The 12,518-nt window shown below is 30.8% G+C and overlaps 1 protein-coding gene across 4 annotated transcripts in view; it reads right to left on the bottom strand.

Annotated features, from left to right (window-relative positions):
* The window catches only part of LOC129960106 (cyclic AMP-responsive element-binding protein 3-like protein 2), a 144,728-nt gene that overhangs the window by 5,678 nt on the left and 126,532 nt on the right, over nucleotides 1-12,518 (bottom strand). For all 4 annotated transcript variants that reach the window (XR_008783532.1, XM_056073231.1, XM_056073229.1 and 1 more), the window contains 6 exons: nucleotides 6,908-7,177; nucleotides 5,702-5,973; nucleotides 5,191-5,334; nucleotides 4,822-4,880; nucleotides 4,607-4,675; nucleotides 3,816-3,915 (listed from right to left, as the gene is read on the bottom strand). Coding sequence is in view for 3 of the 4 variants with exons in the window: in XM_056073231.1 (XP_055929206.1) it covers nucleotides 3,816-3,915; nucleotides 4,607-4,675; nucleotides 4,822-4,880; nucleotides 5,191-5,334; nucleotides 5,702-5,973; nucleotides 6,908-7,177 (914 nt within the window). In the remaining variant the exon portion in view is untranslated. The remainder of the gene's footprint in view (nucleotides 1-3,815; nucleotides 3,916-4,606; nucleotides 4,676-4,821; nucleotides 4,881-5,190; nucleotides 5,335-5,701; nucleotides 5,974-6,907; nucleotides 7,178-12,518) is intronic.

The raw sequence follows: 12,518 nt of genomic DNA, 5'->3' as shown, positions 1-12,518 counted from the left end.
TCTAGCAGAAAAAGCTATCAACACATCTTTGCTGTTGCAGTGCTGGAATGAGCTGGTTATGCAAAAAAGATTCATAACATACTCCATTGACTGTACAGATTACAAAATCCGAATAATCAATCTTCTTGAAAATGTAAGGGCTAACGATCAATACTACCGTAAACCTGCACCACACAGTTGCCTCTTGAAGAAGCAATGGTTGCATTTGGAAAGGATTCTTTCTTGTCCATATTTTGAAGTTTTGAGTACCGAGAAAATCTTGCAGATGGAAATGGACTTCGTTCTGCACACAAAATGTTCATGGTCATGCATTCTCCAGTACCATTCAAGCAAGAAATTGTAGGATTATTTCTTTTCGTTTCTGAAGGTCAGCAGGAAGCAACTCCTGCACACGAATGGAAAGTATTACAGGGTATTTTGCGAACCATGCTGATAGGCATATCTAATGATCGGGAACTTACTCTTACACAGGGCGCTCTCAAAGCATTCCATTACGCTTCCTGCAATGCTGTAGCTATATCCTTTCACTGATGTCAAAGTAATTGTTTTCCTCTTTCAGACATATTTCGCGTCAAAGAAATCAGTCTCTTCGAATTTATCAATTTCAATTTTCAGGTCAATCAATTTTTCAGGCCAAATACAATCATCGGACCAAAAGCAGTTTCTTAAATCCTTTAATGCCTGTAATTTCTGTAATGCAATTGCCGCACATCACCGTTCTTGTAAAAAAGCTTCGCAAGTAAAGCCTGATCTTTCACTTACTACCTCTTCTCGGACTCGCAGTTCCTGCTATTCCATGTTCTCTGCCTTTTTATCACAAGGGCGATGAGCGGTGCGAATGTCATATTTTTAAGATGCTAATTAAATGATGTCTTTTAAGGCAATTGCTTTTTAGCATCTTGTTACTAGTATACCGCCATCTTTCGGTCAATATTTGAACTATTTTTTTTGCAAAACAAAATTCCATTGTTTTACGTATATTCAGATGAAATAAATCATTCTTATTAGTAATTCATTTTTTACAGCCTTTTGTAAGTGGAATTTTAATTATAATGACCCTCCATATTCTTAATTAATTATAGTGTATACTATACATTCTTGAAATTTAACAAAAGCAAATATGACTAATTTTTATGACTGAAGCTGCAGTTAGTTTTTGATGGTTGTATAGCACTTTGTTATTCTAAGAGTTTTTATCAAACTTCTTACGAATTTCTTTAATATTTCTAAAGAATATTTCTTAACAAAGTATCAGCATTTCAAAAATACAGAAGAATATTGCATGTAGTCGATTACATAAAAGAATTCAAGCAAAATCAGCCATATAGTGTCATATCATAATATAATATTAAATTGTATACTATATACAAAACAGAATTTGACGAGTAAGAATCAGAAATTCAACAACTACTGACTACGTAACTATTACGTTTTACGACTATTATGTTTTTACTACTGACAGTACGTAATAATTTTTTTAAACAAATTATTCATACAGTTGTTATAGCTTAAAAATGGACTTTAATATTATATAAATTTTGATATTCTCAATTGTCTTAAGATCCACGAACGAGAAGATATGGATTCGAAAACCATTTCGATTTTGAAAAATAGTTTGTAAGATCGTTGAACAGCGTGTAGGTTCAACTTACTGTTTTTTGTATCTATAATCATAACTGTATATATTAATGGAGCTTTAAACATGTACAGTAACCCAACTTAAAACGTAATCCTTTAGTTTTTGAAGAACCCAAATATATAAATTAAAACATTAAGTAACATGAAGAAACTCGAACGAACTTTTGAAATTAGAAAATCCAAAAGCTTTTATAAAGGATTCGAAAGTAGATGCAAAATATTCTGATCGATATTTTGTAATAGCAGCGAAAATTGATTGTAAATTCGGAGATGCTGCTAATGCAGAAAAATGCAACTGAAAAGCGAAAGCTCTTTTTTTCGAAATTTTTCATTTGAATCTTCGAGTGATGCTGCAGAATTTTTAGGATTTTCATAGTATGTTTTAAAAAATTCATTTGAATACAAGTTTGCCTGCAGAAGGAAAATTTCAAAATTTATTCCAAGCAAAGTTCCAAAAATCCAAAGTAGTCAGTCGTTGAGAGCTTATCAATTACGGCGGTGAATTATTCGAAATCAGTGCAGCTACTAAAGGAATGTTTGGGACGTCAGGATTTGCTAGTTCAAATATACATTAAACTGTAGGTAATTGGAAAGAACAACGTTACATGTAATTGAGCTACAACTGGTCTTCTGCCCTTACGCGACGAATTCGTATGTAAAGCATTATAAAGCTGAGAAAGAACTCGGAAATATATGTAAAGCATTATAAAGTTTAGTAGAACTCGGAAATGTAAGTAAGCATTTTAATGCTGAGAAAGAACTCGAAAAAAATATGGAGATTTTCTGATACCCATAGTGAAATGCTACCTCATAGAAAATATTTTTACTGAGTTGGAAAAAATCCGTGTAAAATCGGACAAAAAGAACGGTCATCTATCTCTTACAAGTTTTATGAACTTCTTGAAAAACATTGGAAAGGTAATAGTGGTGCTTGCTCTCACTGGATTTGGAGTCAGCCACAACAAAAATGTGGATTTAAACGTGAATAGTACTCAAGAAATTACCTTTGCTGCGGCTCTGGTGAACATAATGAATTTAGACATACTGGTGGAAGGTATTTCAATTGTCTTTTGTGTCACAAGAGACATCAGAGCCAAGATTGTTTTATAGTAAGAAAATTAACCCTTGAGGAGAAAAAGAAAAAATTCTCCCAGAAGGGGGTTTGTTTCATTTATTTGCATTCAAGACACACACCCAGAACTTGAAAATTTAAAAATAAATGCATACATAGTGATCAAACCCACCTTATTTTTATGTGTCCAAACAGCGACATAAGTACACTTTAAAGCTGTTACTGCGTCTACTAAAATTAGGACTAATAATCATGCTGTTCAAATTATAATGCTAATGACTTTTAAGAGTTATGATAAAGAATTCTAAGATGGATGCAAGAGCACTTGTTGATCCTGTGTCTCAGCTTTCCTATTTAAGTACTCGAGTGATTAAAATACTTAAATGAAACCAAAATGAAAGCAGTATCTACATAACTTATTTGGGGGACAGAAGCCGAGTCTCATTTACATGAAGTACATGAGATTAATATATCGGATTGAACACTAATTTTTCTGCAAGAATTGATATTTTGTCAAAACATGTGATTATGTATCTAAATCTAGATCTAACTTTAAATCGGAGTTAATTATTATTATTATTGCTTACAAAGTAGAGTTAATTGAATTTTACAACGGAATTGAAATTTTTTTTCCAATTCATTTTCGCTTCTTTTTTTTTTTTTCAATTTATTATCCTCATCAGTTTTCTGTCTGTTGATCTGGGATATTTTACCTAGATAACTCGTATTTGTTGAGGCAATTTATTTCATAAAACAGTGACGTAACGAGTATGTTGCTGCGGGACCACATTTGATTATTTCGACTCACTTCTAAGGTTGACATCGACGAATTAGCAAACGTAAATAAAAAAAGAAATTAAACTAAATGTCAAAAATTAATTATTCGTCGCGGTACAATTTGCTTTAAAAAGAGATGTATGCATTAAGGTTTATTCTCTTCGGTGCCTAGGGCATCTTTATGCACTGCTGCTACATTTTTATGAAACGCGACAATAAGCTGTTGTTTAAGACAATACACTGCTACTACATAATTTTCATTTTAGATCTTTATTCATTAGTCAAAAAGTAAATATGAAGCAGAAGTTATTAAAAAAAGATTGCTTACATTTGAACTAGGAATGGTCTGCGTGGCAGCATTACGACACCGTTTGCTGGGCATCTCATTCAGAATGGCTTGGAGATTTTGGAGCTGAGACAATAGAGACCTGAAGAGCAAATTCGCATGAGAATTTTAGGTAAAAAAATCTTATCCAAGATGAACATGAACTTATCTTATTTTTAACTTCGTTTAGAGGTAATTACATACAATAACAAAACGTAGAAGTGATTCCTATCTCGAGATCACTTTGCTCTAAAGAACAATATTTCGAAGTTGGAAACAATTTTCTGGTTTTAATACTTAGATGTACGAATTTATTTAACTTCCTAATTAGATTATGTACTATTTCTCACACTCATTTTTATTTCTGTCCATAGAATACAACTAACATGTTCAGCGTAACCATATAATTAGTCTTTCAAATCAATTATTACTTTGCAGATTTAAAAATTAAATCATTCGATATACGAAACAACAGATATACTACTAAGAGATCAAGTTATTGTAATTCCATTCTTGTTTTATTAAAACTGAAGAAATAAAGATATCATTCTAGGTTTAATAAAGGATGCATACATAATTCAAACGAACCAGAAGTACTTAAAAATATTGATTTTAAGCATAGTAAATTTTATTTCACACAGTATGATGAAATTCGCATTTTTCACTTTTACATATATTCCACACAAAATTATTTTGGTTGCCGATAGAAAGCGCGAATTTAGGCGATTGAACTACAATTTTATATTAAAAAAGGTAACTTAATGTTGCTACATTCAAAAATAGAAAATTCTTACTTGTTATTTCCTTCTAATGAGTCTAATTTCTTCTTATATTCACTGTTTTCACTAGACAGTATCTCAACTCTATAATAAATAAAAAAAATTTAATGCATTAGTTTTAATAAGATGTTAAAATTGATCTTCATTACAAGAAACTACTTTTAAAATATATCAAATGCAAATATTTCACAGAAAGAATGAGCCACTATTTAAAGAGAGAAAAAGATTACTTTTTTTCTAAAGCATCCATGTATTCTTTTTTCTTCCGTCTACTTTCCTGAGCAGATATCTGTCAAAGTTAAACGATATGTATGTTAAAAATAAATCAGTGTACAATTATTTCATTTTATCGAAAAATAAATAGCAAAAGAAAAATATGATCAAAATGCCCATTTTAAAAGAAAATGAATTGATATTTTATCCTGTTAGCAAATCGCTAAATTTTTTAAGAATTCAATTCATCTTTCCAATATTACAAGAAATCTACAGAAGAATTTTTTTACAGACTATCCAAACCTATTTGTGCATCATTTAATTAAAGAATGTATTTAAATTGGTTTCTTAAAGTTTTCAAATATTTAAGGAAAAAAAAAAACTACCTTATTTTTTATTTTTCTTCTAATTTTCTTCAGTGAACGCTCTTCGGCCTTTGTGAGGGGTAATTTTTGTGGAATGTGATAGCCTTCGGCTAATAAAGTTCGCTTTTCTTCATCGGTGAGTTGCAAAACTCCAGTTGCCCCTTTCTGAAATAGAAAAAAAGAATATGAGCACAAAAATTAGAAGGAAAGGTCAGTATTTTTCTATATGCGATCAGAGATGATGAATAGTAAAAGTCGATGATTAATTTAAGCTTATTTAGCTTCATTAGTTTAATTTATCAACCAGTTCTTATGCATTTCGGATCTTAAAAAAGGAAAACATACAACATAGGTTGAGAGAATAAAAATTTTATGTTCAATAACTCCACATTAACAATGACTTTTTTTGATAAAAATTACAACATTTAGTAAGATATTTTTCATTAATCCCATAGTGTTACACAGAATTAATATATAAAGGCTCGTAAAAGAAAAGAGGTTGAGATTAAAGGACAAGGTGCGGTTTCCTCACCGGTTGACTGCTTATGAGAGCTGTTTGGCTATTCGAATGTTTGGACGATGAAACCGGCAGTACTATCTTGGCATGGGATTTGCGACCCATAGCATGGCCTGAGGAATGGGTCGATGACGATGAATTAGACGACGGTGAGCCGCAAAGAAGACCTTGAGGTGAAGACGGTTGATGAGAAGATGTCGAGGATCCCCCGTGGACCGGAGACAAACTGCCCTCCGAATCGCTGCCATTGCAAGATGGAGGAGTCGGTGGAAGCGGAAATCCACTGGCTGAGAGAGAGATTTTAATTAAGAATATATTTTAGTTTCTACAAATCAGATGCAAGAAAGCCCGCCGACATCTTTTGAAAATGTATAATAAGAGTCAACACATTTTAATTAAACAATCTAAAGTATCTAATCGTTACTCGAGACGATGCGGTTCGAGGAGTTTTGTTGTTCGTTTAAAGAAATATTTCGGGATTTACTCAAAAATGTTTTATCTTCCGGTTACGGCATCGGGTAACATCTGTTTAAATTAAATTAGATTCAATGTCAGAAGATCCGATTGTACATCATTATATTAATTATCTTCCAAAAACCACTACTTGTAAAAAAAATGCAATCTTATATTAATAGACTTTGTTTAATTTTTATAAAAAAACAACAGATTTCGAAGATTTTTTCACTTCAACGTATGCAAAACTAACTCTTCTTGTTATAGCAACAATGAAAGTTTTTGGGAGGAAAATTCCTTCTGAAATATAGAAAAGTTTCGAAAATTCGCTCTTATTATTCTGAAAGCAATATTTCACTGAACTTCAAAAATTAGATTGCTTCCCATTTTATTCGAATAATAATAAGATTCTCCTGAGCTGCTTTTCTAATGAATATCTGCAATCTCAAATATTGTTAGCAAGATTTAAAAATATAATAATTATAATAGCACGGTAAAAGGAATTAAGTATTTAGAAGTGAGGACATTTGTTAAAACATTAGCTGTTGCAGCCCAAATTTGGAGGTAGCAGCCAATAATTCAGTTCTGTTATAATTGTCAAATAATCAAAACTGAATTCAGTAAGGCTAGTGATGCATTGTATAAAGTTAGTTCGAATTTAAAGTTTAAAGTCAAGTTACTCAGTAAGAGTATACGATTGGTTCATTTATACATAAGAAACGGGCAACTTTCACCAGAAACACAGTACGAACTAAAGATGACCCTTACTCGATAACGAAGGCTCCACTTTGATGCTAACTTTGGGGTAAAGAATGGGATGGTCTCGAGAAGATTTCCGAGCAGCAAGGACGATGGTGGGCTGCTTCAATAAGGAATGTGGGTGCAAGGGCGGAGAGGGGGCGTTCAGTAGAGAAGAGATTGCCGAAATCCGAGGAGATGTAGCAGGAGGAGGAGAAACGGGTTCTTGCTTGATCAAAACGTCTTCAGAAAACTCGGACGGCCCGCTGGATACCGTGGGAAAGCATTCTGCTTCCATATCTGAAAGAGAAGTAATGGATTAATAATGAATCATTTTTTCAGTTATCTTGCATTCATTGCCATTCCAATTTGATAAAATTGTAAGGAAAACATTATCATAGAATTTTCATTTATCACTTTAAAATAATAATTTTGCTTTTAATTGCCGTTTAAAATACATATAGTGAAAAAACGGATTCAAAAAGAATTTGGTTAAATTGAAGTTTGGATGGTGTGTGGAATCAAAGATTGTTTTATGATATGATTTGCTAAACGCTGCGTGGACACTTCTGCTAACCGAAGGATGAGAAACATTGGTTTCAGCAATTGAACACATTAATTACACCTACCACCATATTAAAAAAACAATTGCATTCGTGAGGATAATTAATGGCATTTAAAATGCTAATTACTGGCATTTGCGTGTATATTAAAGATTTATAGGAAATTTAATTAACTTTGCCAGGAAAATCAATTTGCAAAAAAACCTCAATTACTGGCAACAGTGAATACATATTCCTCATTCTAACAAGAAAATGACGAATGAATGTTTTATTCCACCATTTTTCCAACGTAATAATTACCCTTTAAAAACCGGAACATATATTCTAAGTTATTTTTCCTTATTTGGGCTCTTTTCGGCGAGATGGCTCCCACCCTGCATTATTTTAAATGGATTTTAAACATGGATAGTTATATTGTGATTTCAAAACATCACAAATAAAAAACAACTATCAACAGCTTATAGCAAGTTGCATCGATATTAACAATCTCGAAACAAAGTTGATAATAAACATCAAAACATTTGAAAAATGGCAAGAAAATAAAACAAAAATTGCTTTTTCCTAAGACAGATGTGTGGAAACGTGAAATGAATATCAAAAGGGGGAACTCGTAAGGTTGATGCATTCTCACGTCTCAGAAATTTACTTAGTGGTATCTCCACTTTGGATAAGAGTTTCTGATAAAAATTTCCATCCTATCTTTCGTCAAAAGTTCATTACATGGAACCAAAAGGATTGTACAAAGAGTGAAGATCACAAAACCTACACCTATAGAAAATATACCAGCTATTAAAAAGAAAAAAACTTTCTATTCGAGTAAGGAGAATCGCCGAGTGTCTCGCTAGCCGATTCTTCTGCAAGTAAATAAACTGGAAGAATTATAGTCTTTGCTGATGAAGATTTTCATTTTTAGTAGATACACAAATTGAAAGTACTACTTGGACAGAACATTTAAATTTAGTTCTAAAGAATTTCTGAAGATTAATTTCCTACTTGTGGGTATCAGTGAGAAGGTTAATGCCACCCCTATTATATTTGCATGTCTTCTCAGCAAAAAGCAAGAGATCCATGTGAATATGGTGTGCTTAAGGAGTTTAATTGGATTCTCGAATGTTTGACCATGTATCTTAAAGTTGCTGCTATAAAGGAGCGAAAATAATATTTCTTTCAGCGAAAGTAAAAATCAAATTTTCATTTCAATCAAAGTTAATGGAACAAGTGCGAAGTAAAAGCTATGGTATACTTATAGGAACGAGATTCTATATTCGTGGCTTTGGGCATTCCTGCCCGATGATGCTGACAATACATGGATAAAAATCATGAAGATAGTCCACTATGACCAATCGCATTAACAAAATTTCAATTATTTTTTACAGCAATGTCTCGAAGATTTCACGATTGCTAATGGAGTTTGGAATTGTCATAGAAGATTTCACAGTTATCGAGAAATAGAAAAATAAAACAATTGCATCCATTGGAAAATTTCATCCAAGAATAAGGAATCTGATTTGTTTCTTTAAAAGAAAGCCAAGTACAATGCCTTTTTAGCAGGAAGGAAAACGAGAGGAAAAAAGTACTTATATCTAGATAACCAGATAAACCGATCAATACAAATATATTCTTCTGACAATGATTTTACGAGTTGTCTAATTGTTTTATCAAATATAACAAATTATAAATAGCATACAAAATGATAAAAACGAATTTTTCTTTAAAAAACGTTTTTTAAAAATAAAATTGAACGTGGGAAAATACACAATTACAAGTTGCAAAATTTTCTTTTATGTACTACTATTTCTTATTTTCATAGACTATTACAATTTTTTAAACTTAAAATAGCTTAACTAGTATATTAACAGCTTAACATTTGCATAATAGCCAATTTTAAGCTATTCATTTACGACAGCAAATATTTCGTTCCGCTCCAGAATTTGTTGCAATGAAATAATTTATTTGAACTGTGTTTTATATTCTGATAATATAGTCTGCTGAAAAATATAAAAATATTGTTAAGAAATTATGTATAAATCAGCATTAAATAACAATATGGTTGCCATACGAACTAAACAATATTTTTGTTTATAAAATTCAGTCATAGAAATGTCAGTATTTCCATAGCAAAATATACTTCAATACATTTTCTATAAATCAAACAAGCAATGGGAATAGTAAAATCATAATAAATTCTAGGCAGGATATTCCCTAATGTGACTGAATACCAAAACAAATATTATAAACTATAGTGCAAACTGAATAACATTTTCTTTATATTTTGGAAAATGGAACACCTTATATAAAACAAAGCAATATTAATTTGTTTTCAATGTTTCAAACTTTAACGAATTAAAACAATTTCTAATACTGTAATCAAATCAAATTAGCTCCACCAAATGTAACAGACGAAGAAATCCAGTTTGATCTTGTAAATAAATTATTTAAATTACATACTACTGTGACTAAAGAGAATCGGGAAAAATTCATTAAAAAAATGCATATATAATTGATAACTTATCAAATATTTTCACGAATTAAATAAAGATATGGCAACACTCAGCGTTTAATTTAATATTAGCAACTCAAATAAAATGTTTTTACTCTTAACTTAATGTAATGACGCTTAACTTAGTATTTTTAAAATGGCGAATGTAATTGAGCAAAGAATATACATTGAAATTTGTTACTGTAATGCAACGAAAAACATCTAAAATGATTCAAGAAGCCTTTAAAAATTCTTCTTTATCAAAAAGAGAATTTGAGTAGTTTAAAGAAGGCAGAAAATCCATCGTATTTGAATGACACTGACATATCATCAACATGTCACTCGGATGAAAGAATTTGAAGCCTAGTGATCGTCGAGAGACAAATTACAACATCATATGGTTCCTATCAAATAATTTTGAGAGATCTATTAGATTCAAAAGAAAAAACATGTACTTAAGTACTCTAAGAAATGACAGCATTCGCAACAGAATAGTGAACTTATAAACGAAGCCAATAAAAACTTAAAACAGGAAATTTTAAGTAATCAGAGTCATGGATTTTCTGCTACAATGATGCTTCTTCTCTAAGAACCAATGTTATTCGTAAATTCTAATAAAAAAATGGTTTCAGAAAATCCATATTTACCTGATATGATACCACACGGCTTTCTTATCTACATATTGAAACTAACTTTTCGTATCACTGTTTTGCCACTGTCGATGCAATAAAAGAAAATTTTTTGGTATTATGTAAGCTACTTTAAGGCATGTTTTGAGGATTCGAAAAAAAGTTGGTAGAAGTGCATTATGGTGGAAGGAAATTAACACTTTCAACGCTACCGACGAGATATCTCGTTTTTCAGATACTTCCAATTACATGTTTCTGTGGGCTAAAATTTCTCTTGTATGCCAGTTTAGATAGGTTGAACATTCTAATACATATCTGAAGAATACCTTTACTTTTGTCATTTATTTGTTGATATTGTCATTATTGATATTTGTTTTTTTTTTTCATGGAGTTTTTATCTAATTCATCCTTAGCGATGAATGTGTTAAAGGAGAGGCAACAAATATTGATAAATAAATTGATATCTTTTGTTTTATGGAAGCACTTGTCCTGGTACTTGTTGATCATAGTAAAATTTCATGAAAAATGATAATTTAAAATTGGCAAACAAAGTAAAGTAAAACGTAACGTAATTTAACACTCTCACTGGCTTGTAGATACTTATTTTAAATATATGTTCATTTTAAAAGGAAGATGTTTCTTATAAATGCATTCGACTAAACTGAATCTGTTATTCTTTTTTCCCATACGAAAGAGTATACGAAATTTTATTATTTGAACTTTTTTTTCTTTCTTCTGTACATGAATTGAACTTCCTTGAATGAGAAAAATTTCCTTTTGAAGTAAGACGTTTCACCAACATTTGAGTTATTTGAATCTGATTAATGTATTGTAGAAACGGAATCCTTTCTTAAATTTCATGAAATTGAATGAGTTATTTCAACAAATACATATTTAGTTGAAATGTTGGAATATTACAAAATGTAAAGTCATAATTTACACTAAATATTAATAAACACACAGTTCATTTCAATCAATGTCTTTGAAATCCAGTTTAGAAAAATTAAAAAATTTTCAAATGGCAAAAACATTATTAACAAAGGTACCGAAAGATGATAACTGTAACAGCTTCTAATATATTATTTCAGCCTTCTTAATATTTAATTAAATCAAATTGATGCTGAAAAAGCAACTAATATCAAAAAGTTGTATAAAAAGGGATTGCAAGAAAATCCATTTATGTTTAAATTATCCATAAATACATTTTTTTCGGATATGTAGAAATTGTAACAATTAAATAACTTACAATAATAAGCAAAATACGCAAATTTTGCTTAAAATATAATTGAATACACAATTCTTCACGACGTAAGGGTTACAAAGATGTACCGATTCCCGATCGAAAAGTATCGGGAATGCTTCATTTAAATACAAACATATCAGAATTCGTTCGCAAACTTTTCATTATTTAAATAAACACCTGGCAACCTGGCTTAGTAATTTCATACTAGCGTCTCTTTTTAAGAAATAAGTATTTACCAATACTCCATAATGGTGAATTTAACTGAGCAAAGTATATGCTAATCGAAACTATATAAAATGTTGCAAAATACTTTTGTAATAAATTTGAATTTTGCCCATTTTTTGCACTTCACTGTACGATGTAGATTTTCAGTGCACCAATCCATTTCAAACCATCTAAACTTAGCTATAAGCTTGCAAAGTTGCAAACTTTTCAAAAGGTTGTGTCCCAATAGTACCAAATATTGGATGTGCATAAAATCCACCAGGCGAAATCGCCACTAAAGTAGAGTCCTTGAAGATAATGAATGAAAATTAGATGAATTAAAGTATTGGCATTTTGAATGATATAGTCTGAATTATTTTATAAAGAATAAAGATTTTTCTAACTACTTGATCATTCTTAGCTCAAGAAAGTGTTACGAGTTTTTCGCAGTTTTTACAGCTAAAAAGAATGAACGTATTTTGAACAAATTAGAGTAAGATGGTTTTGCAATTTATTTCAAGAA

Source organism: Argiope bruennichi, chromosome X2 (assembly GCF_947563725.1).
Source record: "Argiope bruennichi chromosome X2, qqArgBrue1.1, whole genome shotgun sequence".
In the NCBI taxonomy this organism is placed as follows: Eukaryota; Metazoa; Arthropoda; class Arachnida; order Araneae; family Araneidae; genus Argiope; species Argiope bruennichi.
This window is presented reverse-complemented; position numbering and strand designations above follow the sequence as displayed.